Source organism: Pteropus medius, unplaced genomic scaffold, assembly GCF_902729225.1.
Source record: "Pteropus medius unplaced genomic scaffold, Ma_sr-lr_union100, whole genome shotgun sequence".
Lineage (NCBI taxonomy): Eukaryota > Metazoa > Chordata > Mammalia > Chiroptera > Pteropodidae > Pteropus > Pteropus medius.
The window spans coordinates 29,373,478-29,397,949 of NW_024355205.1; the positions used below are offsets into that span (position 1 = coordinate 29,373,478).

Genomic DNA, 24,472 nt, shown 5'->3' on the forward strand with positions numbered 1-24,472 from the left:
GTCAATACTTGAAATAAATCCACAGATCGAGCTGATACATTAATTGCAGCCTTGTGAAAAGTACTTATGCAGAGGACCCAGCTAAGTCATGCCTGAAGCACAGACCAACAGAAAATGTGTGATTATAAATGTATGTTTTTTAAGCTGTTAAGTTTTTAGTAACAATAGATCACTATTACAGATGCCAACACCAAAGTGAGTGGACACTTTTAAGTAGCTGTAGCTGTTATAACTAAGATTCATGTGGTAAAAATACACACTCTTGAATTGAATTATATATACATATGTGTATATATATATATATATATTCATCTATATATTCTATTTCTAGATAACAGTTAGATGATAGATTGATTGATAGATAATCTTAAACAGCGAAATAGAAATATAAAAAGTACCAATTGTAAACTTCATAACTGAAAAGTAAAATATATGAAAGTTTAAAAAACATTCATTGAATTGGCCAATTGCAAAATTCAGATAACAGAGGAGGAACTACTTGATGATAAATCAATAGAAATTACTGAATTGAAAATCCAAGAAAATACACATTTTTAAAATATGAATAGTCTCAAGAATTTTTGGATATATCAAAAGTTTTATCATTCATGGTATTAAAATGTTAAATAGATGGGGGAAAATAGGTCGATGTGGAAATTATATGTGAAGAAATAATGATTGAAAATTTTCCACATTTGGTAAAAGTCATTAATTCATAGAGTAAAGAAGTTATAAATCCCGGTCAAAATAAAATTTTAAAAATGTTTAGATACATCATAACTAAGCTTCTGTTCACCAAAAAAGTTAAATTATTGAAAACAGCTGGAAATAAACAGCATATCAAATATAAAATATGATTCAAATTACTGTAGATTTCTCATCAGAAATAATAGAGTGAAAAATACAGTGCGAAATATATCTAAAGTGCTGATAGAAAAGAATTCAATATTCTATACTCAACAATAATATCCTTCCATTAAAAGGGTGAAATAAAAAAATTCTCAGATAAAGAAAAACTAAAAAAAAATTGTGTCCAGGAAATCTTTTCTAAAATAAATGCTAGAGGAAGTTTTTCAAGCCAAAGGAAAATAACACTGAAGGGATACTTAGCACTTCAGAAATAAAGAAAACGCAATAGAAAATTATAAATATTGGGTAAATGAAATAGGTTATTTTTCTACTCTTAAATTCTTTAAGATACACATAACTGCTGAAAGCAAAAAGTTATAACTTTGAATGAGGGAATTTGAGGTACATTGATATATAAGATATGTAATAAGTAGAGGCAATGCTAAAGGGACATATAAGTTTGCAAAGCTTATTATACATTTAAGTTAAAGTAGTAAAATATTAGCTCCAAAAATGCTGTGAAAGATTAGTTATGTATTTAGCAATACCTGGATTAACCATTAAAAATATAAAAATGTAGCCAAAAAGCCAGTAGGTACATTAAAATCTAACATTAAAAATATTTAAATCATGCAAAATAAAGCAGAGAAGTGGAAACTGAGAAACAGAAAAAAATTAACAAAATGGTAGAGCTGATTATGACCATATCAATAATTAAACATGTAAATATCTAAGATTATCAAAGATCAGCAAATTTGCTAAAATCAAACTCATCGACATATTGTTTATAAGAAACTTTAAATGTAAGTGTGTATGTGTGAATGTGTATGTCTAAAGGAGAATTTCTAGAGATATAAAATATTTCGAACTGAATGAAAATGAATATAGAAGTAATCGATATTTGTGAAATGCAAATAAAGCAGAGCTTAAAGGGAAATTTATGCAGTCAATTTTATATTGAAAAAAAGAAAGTTTTCAAATCAGTAATATAAGTTTCCTTAAAAATACTTAATAAAGCATCAAAAAAGGAAGAAAATAATACAGATAACAGCTGAAATAAATATAATTTAAAACAAAATAGAGAAAATAAATAAAAGAAAAAGTTGATTCCATGAAAAGTTTAAATTGATAAACCTTTAGCAAGACTAACAAAAAAAAAAAAGCAGAATACACATTTTAACAACACTAAGAATAAAATAGAGGTATCACTACAAACCCTATCTTATTATTAAAAAGGCAATAAGAGATCAAGAGTGTTCTTACCATATCCTAATTAATAAGGAGGCTCACTGTGACTAGACTATTTGTACAAACAATGTGGTTTTTGTTGAACACATCTTTTCCTTCCAGGAGTCTGGAATTATGTTAGTACTTTTTTGATCTGCCCCAATTAAAACTTCAGGCATTGAGTCTATAGATTTGTGGGCAGAAATATCACACACAGAATGCTTCATTTCTGTTGCTGGGGAAGACTGAGCTCTTTGTGATCCATCATGAGGAAGAGAGCATAAAATATCTGCACATGGATACCTCCAGAAGCTGCCTGGGTCTTTTACCCTCAGGATCTAGTTATATATTCTTACTACTTTGCTGTAGTAAATCTTAGGCATGAGCGCAATTATATGCTGAGTCTCATGAATCCTTCTAGCCAATCTCCCAAAGCAGGAGTGGTCTTGATGACCCCAACACAAAATGACCTCTGGAAAAGGCAAAACTGTATTAATACAGAACAATCAGTTATTGCCAGGGTTTAGGGGTTTGGAAGTTATTGACTGAAAGGGGGTTATAAAAAGCATGAGAAATTTTTTTTTTTTTTGGTGGGGGTGGTGGGTAGTGATGACACCGTGTTGTATTTGATTATGGTTATTTTACCACAACACTATGTGTTTTTAAAATCACAGAACTGCACATTAAAAGAGTGAAATTTTTTGTCTGTAATTTAAAAAGGAAACATAATAAATGATTTGGGGCAATATAGACTTTGCAGATGATAATTTGTGGACGGAAAAAATATGCAAAACATTTACTATGTGTTAAGCAGTAATTAGACTAGTCGATGAATGCTATTTCATTTATTCTGAAAATTACCAACAACAAAGACATGATCTCCTCTTTTAAAAAGGAGGAAATTTACAAATATTAAAATACTTTTCAAAAGTCACGAACCTAGAACTAATAGAGCAACTGAAATAGAAATATTGAGACTATATGCCATAAACAGACAGTGCGAACTTTCCTGGAATCAAGCAAATAAAAAAGTCCCCCCCCCAAAAAAAAAAATAAAACAAATTCTATTATATGTAATAAATAGAAAAAAAAAACAAGGTATTTATTTCAGGTTAAACAAGTTTATTAGAAATACTGAATAACAGAATTATGCATAAAAAATATCCAGGTAGGACCAGTGACTGCTTCAGCTGGCAAAAGGAGATGAGTGAATTCACAGGAGGAATATCAGATTCTGTTTTCCATGAGGCAAAGCCTGGGAATAAATATCTACAGCTTTTAGACCCAGACAGGGGCCACCAGACTGCAGGTAATCAGCAAATCATACTAGAAGCTTGTAATGTATTATCCCAACCTAGTGTGGTGACACAAGACCATAGAATTCAGGGCTAGTGAATCATGATGTTACATGTGTGGGAAATGTCTCCCATAATGTCCTCAATAGTAGTAGCCCAAGCCAGAGCCATAGCCACACCCACATCCATAGCCACAGCCATAGCCACAGCCATAGCCACAGCCATAGCCGCAACCCAGTCTGCGGAAGCCACAGCCGTAGCAGGAGCCATAGCCACAGCCCAGGCCTCCGTAGCCACAGCATCCATAGCCACGGCCTCCATAGTAGTTTCCGTAGTAGCCACACATAGTGTTGGTTGTCGAGGTTGTCCTTGCGTAGGGAAGGAGTGTAGGTGACTTCAGTCTGCACAATGCCCCTGCAGAGGGCCTTTTATATGTCCTCAGTGCGGTGGGAACCAGAACACGTGTCATGACGTTGGCCGGTCTTATGACTAATTAGTTTGTTGTTTCTCAACTATAAGATAAAAGTTCAGAGTTATAAAGAAAGCTTGTTTTGTTTGGCCACTTGAGACTTCCCTGAAACAATTCAGTGCCAATAATGAGAGGAGACAGTCATACATACAAATTCCTGCATTATACCACATCTTCATTTTAACTTCAATAAGCATGCATCATTTAAGAAGTAGCACTTGAAGCAGGCAAATTTTGACTTGTTCATGGCACAAAATAAAATTTATATTTTTCTCTTTTTCTTTCCAAAATGAATAGCAGTCACTTTTAACCAATGAGTTTTGCTTTTACTTTATTTCAAAACAATTTTTTCTCTTCAGCGTTTTAGTTTTCTCTCTACCTATAAAAGGGTGAAGCATAGAAAATTGTGACACTCTTTCATCTCTATAATTCAAATATCTTGAAGAACCAGCCTAAGCCAACTGCATCTGTGTTTTTGTGTTTTTTACTTACACAAATTATTGTTTTATTATATAGTAGGACACTAGAAATAGTATCTTCAGTAGATTCCAAATTATTTTCAGAGCCTACCACCAGAAAGAATAATAATAGATTTTATTTTTTGAGATTTCTATCGATTACCATTTTCCATAGATGCTATTTTTTAACTTTTGAAAAGTTTAAAAATTTTTGCCAATCATGTGCTATGGACTTTATTATATTTGAAATGGTAGTTCTTTCTAAGACTTTTTTTTTTTTAATTCTTCACTAGGGAGATCTGCTCTTACTGGGGATATACAATAACCAGCTAATATTCTGACTAACTGGTATTTTTTTCCTTTAGACATTTGATTTTACCCATCAGACAAAGGTAAGTTTCTTTGTAAAACACACCATGTTAAATCAATATTCTATTTTTAATCAGGCGCATGGAATTTGCTCATTGAATTTTTTTATTGTTTTTACTATGATAATCCAGGATATCAGGAAGCATAAAAATGCCAAGAGAATCTTGTTATCTATAAACAACTGAGTTGGATGTCTTTGGGAGGATTCAGGAAGGATGTGTGATTATGCACACATATCCATAATAACTAGAGTGGTGACCCTCCAATGATGCTCTGTGTTCAAAGACTGTTGTTCCATATTTCTTCATATAACCTCCAAGCACAATTACAGAGTGTGGGATTGGGTTATGTTGCAGTGAGGTGGGGTCAAGATGGGAAACTACCTGCCATTCAGTTAACTCTCCTGAATGCAGGTCGCAAGATCTTTGTAATTTACTCAATGCATCTGCTTTGATAAGTAATATAAATTAGTCAAGAGAAAATAGCCTCTTAAGAGAACTGAACAATGTTTTTCTACTAATAATCAGGTCAAACATCATTTATCCATTTTCCATGCATTTTTAATGTATTTTCTATTTTTATTGAGAAGCATATTTCTGCAAAATAGATATGGTTACTTATTATTTCAGTCCCCCTTCATTGAGATGGTAACTGTGAGAAAATCTTTACTATATCAGATATTTTAATTTTTCCCCTACAAAAAATGTCAGGTGATTCGAATTATCATATTTTTGACTCCATCAATCAGTTATCATTCAACTGAGAATTATTATGACCATTAGTTGAAATAATGTGACAGCAGTTTATGTTTTTTTAGATTTAAGTCCTATACATTGTATAAATTCATGGACCAGAAAAGACTACATTAAAATTATAATAACAAAACAATTATTCAGCATGTAGTTTTGTAACTGGTTTAAATAATTGTGGCAGTTACTGTCTGTCATATAACTTAATGTTCCCAATACAAAAATTTGTGAGGATAATTCTCTTAGAATTTGTTTTCAGGAATTATTCATTTCTTTTGAAGAACTGATATTTATTTTCTTTCTCATACAATGAGTGCTCTATATACTGTAACATTCCTTTTTTAAGTTAATAAACATTATTTTTAGAGCAGTTTTAGGTTCACAGTGAAATTGAGTGGAAGGTACAGAGATTTCCTATAAACTGCCTGTCCCTACGTACATATACAACCTCCCCAAATATGGCCTTGTGGAACAGGAGTGGTACATTTATTACAAATGACGAACCTATATTGACAGACTATTATCGCCCAAAATTTATAGTTGAAATTAGGGTTCATTCTCAGTGTCATGCCTTCTATGGGTTTTGACAAATGTATAATGACATGTGTCCACCATTGTAGTATTACATAAAATGGTTTCACTGTCCTAATATCCCCTGTACTCTGCCTATTTATCTACTACAGCATTTTATTTTAAAAAAAACAGAAACAAAAACAAAAAAACAAACATGTTGCTGTACTAATTTTCTATATATATAATTAGTGCTTGATTATCTCTCATGAAAAACAAAACAAACAAATCCTTCCCCAAGAAAAATCCCTTGAATTTCTCAAGGTACTTCCTTAAGTCACTATTCCTTTTCACAGAAAATTTCAAAAATGCATTTTTCCATTTCTTTTCTCCCAAACATTTGTACTTTTGACCCACCACTCCACTGAAAGTCTCTCTCAAGTCTTGCCAAATCCAAAAATGATTTGTTTCTGTTTTCATTTTACTGAAGCTCTGAAACAAAATTCAGGTTACTTGAACTCTTCCTCCCTGAGAAACTCTCTTTAATATCTAACACACTGTACTTTCTTGTTCTGCCTCAGGTTTGACCCTTTCAGGATTTTATTATTATAATAATTATCTTCTCCACAACTTGACCTCAATCTCAGAGCTATGTATTGGCCTTCCTATGCTCCTTACCCTCACACTTTTATAGATGTATATTCAACTGTCTACTTGATAATTCAATTTTTTATTTTTAACAGCCATCAGAAATTTAACATTACCAAGACAAAACCCACACTCCCTCATGACATCAAAAGTATTCTCCTCCAATATTGCAAACTCAAAGCTCAACAGAAATCAAATTACAGTCTTTCAATGGATCATACATACATAGAATTCTTATTGCATTTTAGAAAGAATATCCTATAATAGCCTATCCAATCTCTGACATCATCTCCTACCATTTTCTTTTCATTTGCCATCTCCAAACACAGTGGCTTTTCAGAATCTCAAATAGACCAAGGTGCCCCACCTTTGTCTTTGTACCGCAGGTATTCATTAAAATATCATGTCCTCAGATATATCTACTCTGGCCACCCAATTTAAAATTAAGTGCCCCAATAAACAATTAAGTTTATTCATTCATTTTTACTGTTTTCAAGAACTCATCCCTATCAGAATTTATTGTATTTACTTCAGAATTTACTTGCCTATTGTCTGTCTCTCATTATCTTCTCCTCAATCATAATGTGATTTTCATTAGAATAAGAACCTCATCTACCTTTTCATGTCTCTATCTCATATGCTTAAAATGAATGGAGTGAGTTTATAATAGATATGTAAAGAATAAGTGAGAAATGAAAACAATCAACACAATAGAATAGCTTTCTAAACTGAGATTTCTAATGGAATAAATATTTCCTTTCCATGGCTAAATGCACAAAGATAAATGGCACAAACTCAGCCATAAAAAAAAAAGGAAATCTTGCCATTTGGAACAACATAGATGAAACTATAGGGCATTATGTGAGAGAAATAAAGCAGAGAGAGAAAAATAAATACTTTATGATATCACTTATATGTGTGGGGAGATGATTTCATAGAAACAGACAATAGAATAGTGATTGCCAGGGCTGGGAAAAGGGTGAAATGAGGTGATATAGGTTAAAAGGTACAAAATTTTAATCAGAAGAAGAATAAGTTCTGAAGGTCTAATGTACAACATGGAAACTATAGTTAATAATACAGTTGTATGCTTGAATGTTACTGAGTAGGTCTTATGTATTCTTTCCACACCAAAAAGAAGAGTTAACTATGTGAGCTGATAGACGTGTTAATTATCTTGGTCTTGGTAATTATTCCACAGTAAATATGTTTATCAAATAATCAGGTTGTACATTTTAAATATGTGCCATTATATGTCAATTATTTCTAAATAAAATTTTTAAAAATTACCTATCTTATCTTAAAAATAAATTAAAATTAATAATAGTATTAAACAGAGGTGAGGCTTACGTTGTGCCTAAGATTGCATGGAAGCTGAGTTCGCAAGTAAGCAAACACTATGCAATTAGGAGACAAGTTTTATATTAAAGGCACATGCCATGACAGCAAAAGAGCTCTGAATATATTGGTCATGATGAATTCTCGAGGTTTTTTGAATGGCAACTAGTTTTGAAATGAGTTAATCCTGCCTGTGGTTTTCTCACACTCTACTCAGATTGTATAATAGGCCCTGTGCAGACTGTGAAATTCAAATGCAGGGAACTGAATCTGCTCCTACTGAACCCTCCACTCCTGACAACATGTGCTACCACAGCAACGACTGTGGAGGCCTGGGCTATGGTTACAGTGGCCTGGATGGTGGGTACGGCTGTGGCTGTGATTATGGTGGCGATGCCTGCTACCACCCATGCTGCTTGGGAAGATTCTCATGTTCTAGCTTCTATTGAGATATTCCAGAATGCTGATTCCTTGGATTTTTTTTTGTTACTATATAATGATTCTTTATTACATTAGTATCATTTTCTATTCTAACGCTAATATCTAAAACATAGGCTACCTGTGATAAAAAGAGTCACCAATTATTATCTAGAATATCCAATGATTTTGCAGGGAAAAAAATCATTCATTTTTGTATGTTTGCATAAATCTAGTCAATATCCCTTTGGGAAAGTGCTAACTTTGTTCTTCATTAAATATAAATTAATTTGCAAGCATAGAGTGTGTTTTTTACATATATTCATTTATCTTCATCATTCCTGAGTGTAAGAATATTTGCATGTGTTAGTGTGTGTGTTGCAGGGGGTTAGCTGTGGATCTGCTGCCTTTCTACAAGCTAAGGTCTGCTCCAATTAATTCATTGGCACTTGAAAGGAGAAAGATTTCATTCTGAGAAAATCGATGCTTTGCAATAGGAAGTCACTGGCATGGCTGCAATGATAAATGCAGGGAATATATTGATGAGGCACCAAAAGCATCTCCTAGAGTTCACTCTGAACCACACAGATGCCGTCATATCTCATATTATGTTCACTTTCTTTCTTCACTTCCTCTTAAAGACAACGGCTGGCCATGAATTCTCAAAAATAAAAGAAAATTAAACAAAAAAAGGATTACCAGGACAAGCTCAAGCCATTTTTTAGCTACAAGTTGGTTTTTTAAGCAGTATTTGACAGTCATCATCTCTGTTTTTTATTTCCTTCTTGCTTTACTAGCACTTCTGCTGGCCCAGGTAGTCTGCCTGGTGGAAGAACCTAAAACTTTATCCCTGAGAAGTCTGAGCCCCTAGTTCCTGTGCCCTCAAACAGCTACAGTCCTTTGAGAATGAAAAGCAAACAGAAGATATTCCAGTAGATCCTGTGAATTTCTGACATATATGCTCATACTCCAACTGTATAGCAGAACTTATATCTCCTCATAATAATCGAAATAGTGATTAATTTCCCTGCTGATCTACTGGCATGAGGAGCCCACTGTTATCAGATAGGCAAAAACTTTATATTAATTCATTAAGTGAGAAATAGAACAATTCTACATATTTTTTCAGATATATATGTGTATATGTATTATATATAACATATATATATTCCAGATATTAGAGTACCACTGGTTAAAAATGTATTCTACATTGTAAAAACAATACAAAATTCCAGAGTATAATTCTTAGCTCATTATTTAGCCACATTTTAAGAAGCCATTTCAACTGTTTGATGTGATATGTGCTAAGACAGAGTCCTTAGCAGTGAGAACATTATTTCATCTTTTCAGAGAATGCCTCAGTCCACAGCTATGTTCTGCAAGATTCTATGATGATAAATAAGACACTGCATATCTCAGATATTAGTGCTGGCCATGTCACTGTGGACAGGAAAGGCAAACTCATACCCAAAATACCTATCATTCCCATTAAACAGCAGCTTCTATTTGTATGGAAAGAGTCTGCTAAAATCAAGAGATGGTTGGTATCCTCCAAGTGTGTCATCCCATCAAGAGTTCAGTGAAGTCCTCTGGTGATTTCAGAGTGTATGTTCAGCTCCAATATTAGCTAGATTGGCCTTGTAGAATGAGGTCCTTCTCTGCCATATGGCTACTCTATCCTTGAACCCGTTACACATATCCTGGGATTGCAGATGACAGATGTTGGACATTTACTGGCTGATCCACTGTGCACCTGGCTATTTAATACCTCCTCTGTAGTGGAGTCACTCTGGTGGAAATTGGCTTCAAACACAAATATCTACATAATTTTTATCCTCTCTGATATGTTCATCTACATAATTTTGCACCAGATCTCTTTGTTTAATTGTAGCCCTTCCAGATCCCTGAATGATTAGCCAGACTGTTAGTAAGTGTCCAGATGTCTTTGTATATCCTTATTTCAGATCATATGTCCTTCCATATAAAATCGATGATCAGGTGTACTACAGGAAGCTCTGTCCACTGAGATGATTTCCCCTTGCTGGTCTCTCTCTGGGACATTCTTAGTGGGCCTGTGGTGCACCAGCAGTACATTTTCAGCTAATGCCAACACACTGAGATGACCCATCCATGAACCAAGCCCATTTGGTCATATAAACACCCCCATGGGGCCATGGAAGTGAGCTTATGGAAAGGTTTTAGTGCTGCAGAGATAGATAAATTACTCATGAGTTTTTCACCTGTTCTAATTGATTCTGAATCTATATTACAGCTTAACATTAGATTCTTGATGCTATATCCACCCAAATTGATGATTTAGTGTATCTGAGAGTACCCAGTCTTGATGGTTAGCACATATTTTCATATGATGTCTCATAGTGAGAGATGTTCAGTCTCTACTTGGGTCCATTTGTATGCCAGGAGCTTCTTTTTGAGCTGTGAATATATTCTGTCACAGTGTGGCCTTGATGCAGAACCCTAGCAATCTGTGCTGCTACTCTCACAGGATTTGTCAGAAACTCTGAATTTTGCAGGAGGAACACTAATGAATTACATGTGCATATGATGGGTACTGCAACTCCTACACTCTTTAAATCTTTAAGGGTAACAATAATTTCTGCCATTCAATGTTGTAATGGTTACTTTTTATGTGTGTACTTGACTGGTCTAAGGGATGCCCAGAGAGCTGATAAAACATTTCTGGATGTGTCTGTGAGGGTGTTTCTAGACAGGATTAGCATTTGGGTCTATAAACTAAGAAGATCACCCTTACTAGTGTGTCTAGGGAACATTCAATACATTGAGGGCCTGAATAAAGCAAAAGGAATAAAAGAAGGGCAAATTTTCTCTCTGCCTGAGCTAGGACATTCATCTTCTCCTGCCCTCGGACATTGGCGCTTCTGGTTCTCAGGACTTTGTACTTAAACTTAATTACACCACTGGTGGCTTTCTTGGTTCTCCAGCTTGTAAATGGCAGGTTAGGGAGCTTCTCAGCCTCCATAATTATGTGAGACAATTCCTATAAAAAATCAGCTGAAAGAAAAAAAAGGAAGGAAAGAAGGAAAAAAGATGATACATAAGAGAGAGAGAGAGAGAGAGGAGAGCGGATAGATAAGAGATATGTAGATAGATCGATCAATCTATGCTATTGGCTCTTTCTCTAGAGAACCCTGACTAATACACATGCAGTATGTGACACTGATTCTGGTATGCTAAGCTGGCTGCCGAGCATTGTCAGGGTCTTCTAATTGAACATTCCCACTACACATTACTAGTAAGGGAACCATGTAAGGATTTTGTTAGTTTCTATGTACCTCCATACCAGGGCTGTAGAGATTACTAGAAGATGGGTTCATGGAATCATTAATTCCATTATAAAACACATTTGAACTAGAATCCCAATTAATAGCATCTGGTCTTTGTGTGCCTTCAAACTAATAAAAGGAAATTGTTGTATTTGTGGTTTCTATAGAAACATGAGCTCAGACTCTGACAAGTAGCATCCTAAAAATTTGAGTAATCTTCCTAGTATTCAGTTGCTCTAATAAATTCTCTAGCTCCCTTTAGAAAGAAATTGAATATATATCCCTTTAGAAAAAGATTAGGTAATAGATGATTAATAGATGATGATAGGTGATAGATGATAGATAGATAGACAGATAGATAGATAGATAGATAGATAGATAGATAGATAGATAGATAGACAGATAGATGATAGATAGATATGATATATATTTTTCTGTGACATTATAGCACTCTTTCTCAATGGAGTACAAATTCAGGAGAGAAAACCGTAGGCAAGTAGGTAATAAGGAGAATCATCATATACTGAGAATAGTGGCAAATACATTTAGCATTTAGATGTCATAGAATTAGATGATTAAATGAACCTCATCCTTACAGCCCACAATGTCTGCACTCGGAAAGAGGCATAGGAGTGTATTCCTAGAACAACCATAGTGGGTTTTTAAAAATTATTATTTTATTATTCCTGGCTGCATAGCCTTCTCAGAAAATCTGACAAAGCTAATTTCTTTATTTATTCAGTATCCGGTATCTGTTCTATTGTTGGCTATCAGGAAACTTGACTGACTCAACATTATCATAATATTATGTATGCGTATATGTGTGTATGCATTACATGTATGTGTGTATTAAATGTGTGTGTGTGTGTGTGTGTGTGTGTGTGGCCTAATAGAATTTATATTGACTTTTGGATCAAAAATGGCTTCAGAAAAGAAGGGAAGATAATGATAGCAGTTTTAAAAATCTATAACACTGAAGAAATTAATAAATGGTACCATATATATGTAAGTATTGCCATCCATACACAAGAATCTTGAAAGTATTTCTCTGTGCAATTTTGGAAAACTAGAAGAAAGAAAATAGTTTAGGATTCTATGTTTAAGAAAGAAACATTTACCTATGGAGAAAATAGATGAAACCTGACATAGATCAGTAGGACAGCCACAATAAACATGAACAATAAAATCTTTTAGATAGTGTTGGAAATGACTACCTTCATTTCCCACACTATATGGTCCCCCTTGAAAATAATTGTTTTTGCTGAATAAGCAAAACAAATTAGAAATCTAAAGTTTCCTGGATAGCTGTCTATGTATAAAAGATTTGCTTGCATATGAATACACATATTCTGATGAAACAAATCTATAGCCTAAGTAATGGGTATGTAGGTTATTCTTTTTAAGGATAAAACCATATGAAAATAACTAGCCATAAAAAATAAAGGATCAATCTAAGATCTTAGAATGAGCCCACCTATTAAAATTGTGTTATTGCAAGGAAAGGTAAAACCCTTTAACATATTTTTTTAATTCCAAAATTAATAATGTTTAAGATCCATGGACTATATAAAGCTATAACAAGCATACAAGCAAACAGAAAACTATGAAAAGAAGAAATATATATTTGTCATGAAAAATTTACTGAATTTGTTGAAGACAGAAAATTTAACATGAGGTGAGATGGGGGAAAAAATTGAGAAGTTCTACTAGAATTTGGAGCAAAAGCATAAAAAAAGATAAAAGTTATGCAAACTAAATAACGGACATACATAAGAGATTCTACAAGTCTACTATAGGAGGGGTGGAATTTCATAAAGAAAGTGGTAGCTAGAAAATAAAGAATAAAGAAAGAATAAAATGGAAGATTTTATTGGGACAGGAAGGATTAAAAATAAAATTGATTATCATATATATTTTAGTTTAGTATTAGTCAATGACAATTAAATGATACTAATAATCAAATTTATCCTGAGAGATTCTTCTGCATTTAGTAGGGGAAAAGAATTCTTGCAATTATCTAAGCAGGAAAAACCAACATTTTATATTAATATGTAAAGAGACAACAAACATGTGGTTATGAGACATCTATTTGCACATTAAACCTGCCAGTGAGAAAAGTATTTTATCCCTTTTTACTTTTATTCAGCTGTAAAACAGGATTCATTTTAACACATCACAGAATTGTTCTGAGGCTTATGTGAGATAATGTACATAAAAGACTTAGCAAGTGATTGCCCTATGGTAAACAACTAATAAATGCTCCACGTACATAAAAGACTTACCAAGCCCTGTGGTAAACAGCTAATAAATGCTACTTTATTATTATTATTTAGATTATAAATGTAAATTATTATACACAATTTTAGAGTATAAATTATATAAGCAGCGCTGAACAAATTTGATAGAAAATTATTATTTTATATGCAAAGACTTGGAAAATAAGCCATGCATGTAATAGTAAAGTTATGCTTTTTAAATACTAAACATTTTTCTAAGTGCTTTACATATTTTAACACACTTAATTCTCATAATTCTAGAAGGTAGGTTCTATCATTATACTTAATTTTTTTATATATATAAAAACAGCAATTCTAAATGGTTACATAATTTGCCAAATGTCACAAGGCAGTAAGAAGATTGTGTTTTATGTGTAGAAATTCGAGAAGTATGATGTGTATACAGTTGGATAGAGAAATTACAGTGATGTTGAGGTAGAGGGTTTTTCACTATAGGAAAAGAGACATAAATAAGGAATAAGATATAGAAAAATCCCATGTATTTCAATTTCAATGTAAGATATTCATAATTTGAAGGCTTTAAAGTGAATAAACATGTGAGCAAATGGAAGTTTATCTGAGAATGATCATAGTGGCATTTAACATCAGAATCAATGCATTAGAGCTGCTGAAAATGTTAATGAATTTTAGGTGACATTAAATCACATGTAAGTGGCCAATCTTAGAAAATCATAGTGAAGAACAGCCTTGGTTTCTGAGTTAGATCTAAGACATTTCTTGTGCCCAGCTATTATGGCTTACCCAACAAACCAAAATAGTTTTAAAATCTACTATTTCTTGAGATGTGTAAACATAGATCATCCCATTTCCACTTAATATTAAACAAAAATTCTAAACTTTAAGAATAAAGTAAATAGAAAAGACAGAGCCTCATACAAGTATACTTTAAGAGAAAAAAAATCAAAGCTCTCTCTGAAGGTTTGAGTTTTCCAGGGATCTTAATTCCTCCTTGAAAGGTTAACAATTTTAAACTGTGAACCTGTCGACAGGAGTTGAAGCATATCCATTATCTTAAAATAAATATAGCAGTTATACTCATTCTTGTTCAAAATCTAGAAATCCCACTTCAAGAAAAGATAGCTGCTAAGTTTACAAACATGCGAGTCAAAGAAAACTGGTGGAAAGGCAAACGGCTGCAATATAACTTGGAACCACACAAACCACGGGAAAGAAATATTCAAGACAAAGAATGTTGAATGCTATGAAAAAGCTTTAAACATAAATATATAATGGGTTTTAGAAATGTCATCTTCTAGAATAAAATATTTAAACCATAGTAAGGTTTGGAATGTTAGGTAGAGAGAAGCAGATTTGACCTGCTTCTTGAGCTGGACAAGCCAAATAAATACTTCTTGCTTAAATACGTCCAAATCAAAAATTAGAATCAGAATCATGTGTCAACATTCATATCTTCTAAGGAATTTCATGTAGAGGAAGGTTTTGATGTAAAAACCCTTAGAATATATCATGCTTCCAGACAATGCTTAACTAAATTGACAAATATTATCTTGTCTATCTTGAAAATAACTCAGCCTGACACGTCTCATTCCTGCTTGACCAGAATAGAAAACTGATGGCTACAAAGAGCGTCACTTTCTTATAGTCACAACTCAATTAAAAATATATTTTTAAAAAGATAGTCCATAAATAAAGCAATTGTTTGATACAATTTTAAAAAACTAAAAACTAAGTACTAGATATTAAATGAAAAGAAAATCATGATTTTTGTGTCAGAATGAATAAGTTTATTTGAAAAACAGAGAAAAAGACCCTGCAGGACAATCAAAAGACAGTATCAGTGAAGCATCATTCCCATGAGAGGCCACACAGAAGTTTGCAGGATGAATTTCACATTCTCCCGCTTTTCATGAGTTAAATTCAGGAAAGGGAAAAGTTGATGTATCAGATCCAGAGGGCGCTGGAGAACAAGTTTTCAGCCAAATTATGTCAAACACTGGTGTAAGATAATCGTCATCCACCATGAGGCTCAGAACTTGTGGTGTTCAGGTTGGTAAATCCCGAAATCCATCTGTAGAGGTTGAGTCACCCATGATGTCCTCAATAGTAGTAGCCCAAGCCAGAGCCACAGCCACAGCCACATCCATAGCCACAGCCACACAGAGAGCGGGAGCCATATCCATAGCCACAGCCATAGCCACAGCCCAGTCTGCGGAAGCCACAGCCATAGCAGGAGCCATAGCCACAGCCCAGGCCTCCGTAGCCACAGCATCCATAGCCGCGGCCTCCATAGTAGTTTCCGTAGTAGCCACACATGGTGTCGGTTGTCGAGGTTGTCCTTGGGTAGAGAAGGAGTGTAGGTGACTTCAGTCTGCGCGATGTCCCTGCAGAGGGCTTTTTATATGTCCTTGGTGTGGGTGGGACCCACTACACAAGTCATGCTATTGGCTAATTTGCAGGACCAATCTGAGCAATTTGTGGGCTCCCAGTTTTAAGGCATGGCCTTAGGGGCCATAGAGGACATCTGCCATTGTTTAAACACGCCTGAATCATCTGTGAGTCATTAATAAGAATCAATTGTCTCATTTTCAAAAAACTACTCACACAAGCTCTTCAAATTACCCATTGGTAACCAGTTTTCATGGCAAGAAATAGCATGTTTAGTAGATACTCTAACATAAGCCAGACAACCGATAACTTTACCTTCTTTTAGCTGATATTCAAAAAGTGACAATAATCTACCTTTACCTTGAGTTTCTCCATCTCTTCCCTGCTGCACCAAAACCATTTTCTTTTTCTTTAGTTCTCCTTATTTTCACAAGAGAGATGGTTTACTATTAAAAGCCAAAAGCTTTGTGAAACTATTGACAAAAAGCCAATAGTTTGAAATTGTGAAACAACAATCCTAATGAAACTAGATTTCTTTCTCACTTACATTAATATTTCCTTTTATGATTCTATTTTTAAAACACAAAATATTTTTCCAAAGGTTTCAGATTTATATTCTGAATCTATATCAAAAAATAGAAATGATGAAATTTTACTGAGAACATTGCATTTTTATGCAGGAATTTTCTTTAAATTTCAACATATTTGTAATATTTATGTTCTGGCTCAAAGGCACATATAAACATTTCTTTATATAAAATAATAGTAGTGGCAAAGGTAGCTTTCATGGCACTAGTAGATTTTTGCAAAAAAAAAACAACCATAAAACAAAAAAACAGAGTTCTTAGTAAAATATTTCAAGCTATGAGAAACATTTTACTAAAGACCACTATATTTTTTTGTATGCAGTGATGCTCAGATCTTCAATGGTCAAGACAAATAACCCTCTGAACTTATGTTCTTAGATGTTCATAGGTGCCAATAGACCATAGTAGATGAGAGTAAATCTTCTAGAATCAGCCACCTGGGTTCAAATCTTACCTCTATCACTTATGACTGTATGACCACTGTATGACACAACTGTGCCTCAGTTGTGTCACCTGCAGATTGGATGGTAACAATAATACCTATTCCAGAAGATGATTTTGAGAGTCAAATTAGTTAATATGTGTCAAGTACTTAGAACAATATTTACTCTTATTATTTATTTTTTACTCTTATTTTATTTACTCTTATTATTTATTTTACCCCGTAACTGTAGTCCCAGATACAAGCTTTAGGGGAGAGTTGATGAACTGAACAAGAGAACGCAGACACGGGTAAGTCCTCATGTAGGCACCTTTCGTCATTGAAACGGAAAGAAAAAGAAACCCTGCATTAAGTAAGTGCATCTCAAAGTAGAGAAAGGCACACTCTGATTTTTCTGAAGAGGAGCATGTCCCATGAGTTGTTCAATAACCACAGCAAAAGCAGGTAGAAAATGCAACACTTCGTGTCCATCCAAGATGGACCCGAGTGTAGACTCTGATTTTCCTATAACAATCAAAGACTTTTCTGGTTGTAGAGCCACAAGGGCGTAGCACTGAATGCTAGGATTGACCAGAGGAGTTTCGGGGGTTATGGCAATGGAAAATGGCAATATGTATGCATTATACCAGCCACAGATGTCAGCAGAGGACAGATGATGGTGCACCGTCCAATCAACAACACAGCACTGCACATAAAAGTCCACCTCAGGAGGAGGAAGAATGGTGAAACCTTTAATACAATTGAATTTTAATCTTAATTAATAGAATTTCATTAAATTTTCTTGAGTTTACATGGAAGGAACAAGCATAAATATTTTTCCATCTAGTACACATGGTGACTCAAGATAGAATTTGGTAAAATATGAAAAATAAAGTATACTGTACACTTGTAAACTTGTATCTGGTAAAAATGTTACCTGAATTATGTATTTAACATAAAATTGTTTTATCTATGAAGACATATGGGGCAATATGACAGATCTCATATTTTAAGGAAACCTCTCCCATTAATATTTCCATTTCCCCAGGATAACTGCCTCAACTGCAATAGCCAGATGAATTTGAGGATGTGAATAAACATAAAACAATTTGAATCTGTTGCAGTTTGCATAGTTTTTGTGATTTCACAGAATCTCATTATGGAATTTAAATTTGAGCCCTTGATGAGGAATGGCTTTAAACCTAAATCAAACTATTATTTAAAGCACATGGTTTGATAGTGAAAATCTTGATGCAACATCTTGTCTGGGAAGGCCACTCTATGCCCAATGAAATGAGAGATTCATGAGAATATTGCTGTTCGTATTGTTTGTGGTTAGAATAAAATAATTTATAATGAGGGCAGCATGACTTGCCACACCTACTACTGAGGAAATATAAAAGTCCTTGTGAAGATGGTGAGATTCAAACTCAGAAAACTATCCACTCCTGACATCATCCACCCCTGACCCCATGATCTACTACAGCAACTTCTATGGGGGCTATGGCTGTGGTGGGCTCAGCTGTGGTAGGCTTGGCCGTGGCTATGGCTGTGGCTATGGCTGTGGCTTTGGTGGCTATGGTAGCTACGGATATGGATGCTACCACCCAACTTGCTATGGAAGGTATTGGTCATACAGATTCTACTGAAAAATTCCAGAGTCACTAAACCCACCATATTTGTCCTCCTGTGAAACACAGATTCTGCTGCTGGCCTTGTTCATCTCACCTTGTCTCTCCAAAATAGCAAAGATATGTCTTGTCTATCATGAAAGAACTGTAGAGGTCACCTTTCTCTGGTTCCATTATGCAAAACTATAAAGAATGTCTTTTAAAATGCAACGAAAGTTTTCTTTAATCTCTGCGTACTTCCTTCAATAAATTTAATCTCATTGCAAATATGATATGCTTTGATGCTTATTTATGTTCACGGTCATTTTTGCCTACGGATAATTATAAGATGGAAGCCTGTGTATAGTTACTATTGCAAGGGGTGATGCTACTTTCCTTCATCCTTTTTTAAATTTATCATCCCTCTATATATCTCTCCAGGTCACTAGTATCAAACTTGTGTCCAGGCTAAAATGGGACTGTTGTGCCAATCCTGAGATTCTTGCCATGTTTTTAGCAAATGTTTTTATAAATAGACCATTTTTACTTTGAAGTTCATTTCATAGCATTATTCATTCATTTACTCATTCATTTATTCATTTAGTCAACACTTAGCTCCTAAAGTACCCCGGGCATGTTGTTGTTGAGAGACAGCATTTATAAATGGATATTTGAGATTGTTTTCATTGTGACATTACTAAATTTTATATTGGTATACTATCTGTAAACTTCTGATATCTGTGTTATATTAAAACTTTACAATATAATCTAATGTTTTGAAATTGTTTTCAAATGAAGAATATGAGTTTTTGGCCTCATTTGCATAAAAAACCCTCAATTAGTTTATAAAAACAGACTATCAAAATTAAGAAAGTTGTATATTAGCTAACTTTCAAACACAAATTATATAATGAGATTAAAATGTATTATCATGATTTGTTTAATGTAGGAAGTAATATATCTTTTTTTCAATAATTAAAATTAAACGAATTTCAAACCAAAATTTCAAATCTATATATTATAAAATCTTTAAAATTTTATAATGTATTAAAGCATAATCTATCACAAAGTGAGTTCTTACTTTTATTAATTTTATATTTTATATTTAATGATTATAGGTAATTAATGCACACAGGAAATTGTAAATAAATTGCTAAATTAACATTCGGGGTGTAGGTTCAAATGTTTTTCGGTATGGATTTCTCACCTAAAAGTCTAAAAGATCACTGCTTTAGAGCAGGGCTTATCACAGTGTGGTCTGTTGACACCTGTGGGAACCCAAGACCCTTTCAAGGGATCCAAAAGGCCAAAATTATTTTTATACTATATTTGAATGTCTTTGGCACTCTTATCAGCTCATGAACATACATGAAGTTTTCCAGATATATGCTATTATGATATGAGTTGCCACAACAGATTGAATGTAGAAGCAGATATGAGAAGTCCATGTCACATATTTCTTCCTCCACTATTTCAAGGAAACCTTTCTGGAGAAATGCTAGAACCAATTGAGAAGCAAGCTGATTATATGGAAACCCAAGCGGTGAGATGTGGGAGGAGATCCCATACCAATACTTGGATTTCTAGATAAATCCTTAATTGTGTAACATAATGGTAAACTCGCACAGAAAAAAAAAGCAAAGTTTTGCTTGACAAATAAATAAACCTCAAGATAAAAAATATATCGCTTCATATTAGTATTTTAATCTAAATGTAGTTATTTCATTTTCTAATCAATAGAAAATCTTATTTGGTATAAAGAGTCATTTGCTCAAAGGAATTATGTAATCTAAAAGATATTTTACCTCAATAATCCCTTACTTTTTTAACTTCCTTACTCAAATAGACATACTGTTTCCTGATTGCATATGTGAATATTCAATGGAAATTAATATTGTTAGAAAAAAATAAGAAAGAAATTGGATCCAAAGGCTTGAATGTTGACAACATTTTAAAAAACCTGAATATGGACTTAAATAACAAAACAGACTGACAAGCTCTCCAAAATATAAGAAGAATCTCTAATTTAAAACATGTGGCATGATTACTGGACTCTAGGAAACATAGTTAATAAAATTTGCTATAAGGATCTGTCCTTACTTATTGAAACAAGAGTTTTATAAAATTTTATTATTCAGCTTTATCTGAAATGAGAGGCCACACTACCTCATATGCTACAGAAGATGTATAAAATTTCCATGTACAGATGGTGACATTCAAATTGAGGAAAACAATTCCCTTTTCCACACTGAAACTTCTACTCCTGATACCATGCACTATTATTACAACAATCATTATGGCAGCCTGGGCTGTCACTTTGGCTGTGAGTGTGGTGAGTATGGGCACAGTTGCCCATCTTACTGTGGTAGAGTCATCCAGAGCAGCTCAGACTACTGAACTTCTTCACCTGTAATTTCCTGGCTCTGCCTCCAGTTTTCTTTTTTATTAAATTTATTGAGGTGACATTGATTAATTAAACAATATGCTACTAAAGAATGACTGGTTCAAAGAAGAAATAAAAGGAAAGAGCAAAAGATACATAGAAACAAATATAGCAATTATTTATTATTAGAGTCATATGTTTTGATTGTGAGAAACCTGACCTAAAAGCAAAAAGATTTCTAGCGGAAGAGTCTCTTTGCCTAAAAAATAAAATACAAGAGCTTAAGAAAGTTTTCGAATGTAAATTAGTGTATACTGTGAGTTTAGGACTTCCTATGGTTTGCCCCACCCACATCTGAAGGTATATAAAACACTCCTGGTGGATACTGACATTCAGGCTGAGGACATTCTCATCTGAACCTTCAACTCCTAACACCATGTGCTACTACAGCAACTACTATGGTGGCCTGGGCTGTGGCTATGGCTGTGGCCATGGCTGTGGTTATGGTAGGTATGGATATGGCTGCTGTCACCCTCCTTTCTCTGGAAGTTACTGGCCCTTTGGATTTTACTGAGAAACATCTAGAAACACTCCAGGATTCGTCTTTGTATTTTCCCAACTCCACTTTCTGAGTTCTTTATGAAATAGTGATCATCTCATCCGAGGCTACTTGAGAAGGAGAGAACAATTTAAATTCTACATCCATTTCAGTTGAATAAAATCATCTGGAATTTCTTGCTTTATTAAATAAATTTCTCCTCTTCTTATTATGCTACAATTATTGCTCTACAGACATTTTAGTTCAACATCCTTCATGTGAGACAGAATTTATTTTAATTTTAAATATAATCTCCGATATTGACAATATTGCTTTTTTATGTTACTTTTGTTATATCTGTTGCATGCACATGTGTGAGAATATTATGATGAAAACATTGCCTTTCTTGATATGTTAAAAAATCAAAGCCTACGAACAAGTTATTTCTAAATGAAACTTGCTTTTGATGAACATATAACCACTGCCACTGTCTATACTTGATCATATGTAAACATTAGCTCATATGCTAAATGTTTAATTAATAGATAAAATCACACAGCAATACTCCTATTTCCCATAAATATATTCTATGAGCCTCTATCGGGCTCTTTCCTTATACTCCACATCTGAGCATGTTGGACTGTGTTTCTTAGTGGTTATTCTTTGATTTTTCAATTCCTATCTTTTAAATGACACTCCATATACTGTATCTGATATTAGCACACAAAATGTGTATGCAAATCATTTTTGTCTTTGAGAATTTCTAGATAGTGTCACCCCATTACCAAATCAGCACATCAGGCATAAGAAATTTGATTACTGCTCTCATGGAACAGTGGTTTTTTAATTTTATATGTCTAACTTCTCTTTTGAAGATATCATAGCTTATTTTTATATTGAATACAACTTTTCTCCAGACCCTACCAAAAAAAACTGAATAAAGTAATTTCAACATCAGTCTGTTTGAAGACTCATTTTGACTTAACATTTGAGTCATTTTGATTTTATTTGAAATTACACTTTGCTCCAAATGATTGATAAAGGCATAGCTACTTTATTAATATGAAATTTCAACATATTTCATGTTGCAGATATGATTTCTTAAGAATGATATGCATGGCCAAACAACTCTTCAGGAATTGCAAATTTATATTAATTAATTTTTAAAATAAGGTTATGAGATTAAATAAGGACGTTTATGGTTTGCCATAAAGTATCAGAGGTCATATCTCATTTTCTCAGTATGTAAAGTTTTTAAATCTTGTATCCATTATATTGGAATTTTCTAAAGTGGCCTCTTAAAAACACCACAGCCTGTATTATGAGGAAAAATCCAAAAATTCTAAGAACACAATACTACTGACAGAATTTCATGTGGTACCAGCACCTAGGACAGTGTCAGACAATAGTGAGGATATTAGTTTTTGTTTTTGTTTCTGTTCTTTTTAATGAATGAAAAATAAATGAATTAATAAATAAAGCTCACAAATCTTTGTTTTATGTGACTTTTTAAATGCTTTAAATTAAGAGCTTACTTTTACATATAAGAGCAGATGAAAAATGTGGTTATTTAGATGTGAATACAGTTATCTCTCTCCAGAGCATCAATGCCCAAATGATTTTATTTTGCCAAATTGGTATTGTTCAAATCCTTCCCAAGTTATGCTTAGAGGGGAAGATAAATCCAGTAACGATGAAAAGTAGAGGGTTAGTGCTTCTCTATTTTTTACCCAATGTGCTTATGGCCAAGAATCACTGGTCATAAAATATAATCATACACCTGCATGATATCAAACCCTCTGATGATTCTGATGAGAAAACTGTACAATTGCATGCTTAAGATTATCTAATAAAACAAAACAAAATTTACTTTTTATTCATAGTTGGAAAAACATCATCAATTCTCTCACATGTTCATGCATGATACCTTCCTTGAGTGATACTGTGTGCATACTGTTGCTTCAGTAGATTTCAGCCAATTGAACACATACCATGTCCACTTTTGGGTTTACACTTGGATCCAGTCAATGTTGGTAAAAAGCACAACTCAGTGATGAAAATTAAATGTTAATAAAAAAATGAAAACCTAGAGTATGTTCTCCTATAGACAGAGAATTTTTTTCTATATACCAAGAACAACACCCAGTTGATTCCCAAACTCAATGACATCTGTTCTACAATATATGCTACCACTCTGCTACTCATCAGTTGTGTGTGCATAGATGCTCCCCAGAAACATAAGAGCAAATAAACCCTGAGAACATAGCAGTGGTGAGGGAGGAGGATGGGAAAGAACACAGCTCCATCGACACCATTAAACTAAGCCTTCCTTATTTCCCACATCCAGGTCAGAGGGACTGAATCAGACTGTGACAGATGAATGTATAAAATACCAAAGTTTTTCACTAAGAAATAAATAACAGACTCTCTGAAAATGGAACTAGTACATTAATGGAAATAAATATAAAATAAAATCTAATTTGCATGGGCATATAATCATAAAATGTAATCAAACACAATCATTAAAAACTAATGTAACAATAAATTTAATATGACATGTTATTGAATTGTACATTTTAAACTTATATAATTGTATTAACCAATGTCACCCAAATAAATTTAATAAAAAACATTAATGTAAATGTCATAATGAAAG

General features: G+C 33.5%; 2 protein-coding genes across 2 annotated transcripts; one reads left to right on the forward strand and one right to left on the reverse strand.

Moving 5' to 3' along the window:
- Positions 1 to 15,989: 15,989 nt before the first annotated feature.
- On the reverse strand, positions 15,990 to 17,626 carry LOC120598857 (keratin-associated protein 6-1-like). The gene is made up of 2 exons (XM_039857924.1): positions 17,526 to 17,626; positions 15,990 to 16,227 (listed from the first exon to the last, which is right to left on the reverse strand). The coding sequence occupies exons 1-2, from the start codon at positions 17,624 to 17,626 to the stop codon at positions 15,990 to 15,992; spliced, it is 339 nt and encodes a 112-aa protein (XP_039713858.1).
- Positions 17,627 to 18,757: 1,131 nt separating this feature from the next.
- Positions 18,758 to 18,934, forward strand: LOC120598484 (keratin-associated protein 20-1-like). Its single transcript, XM_039857249.1, has one exon. It carries the CDS (start codon positions 18,758 to 18,760, stop codon positions 18,932 to 18,934), a length of 177 nt encoding a protein of 58 aa, XP_039713183.1.
- The last annotated feature ends 5,538 nt before the right edge of the window (positions 18,935 to 24,472 follow it).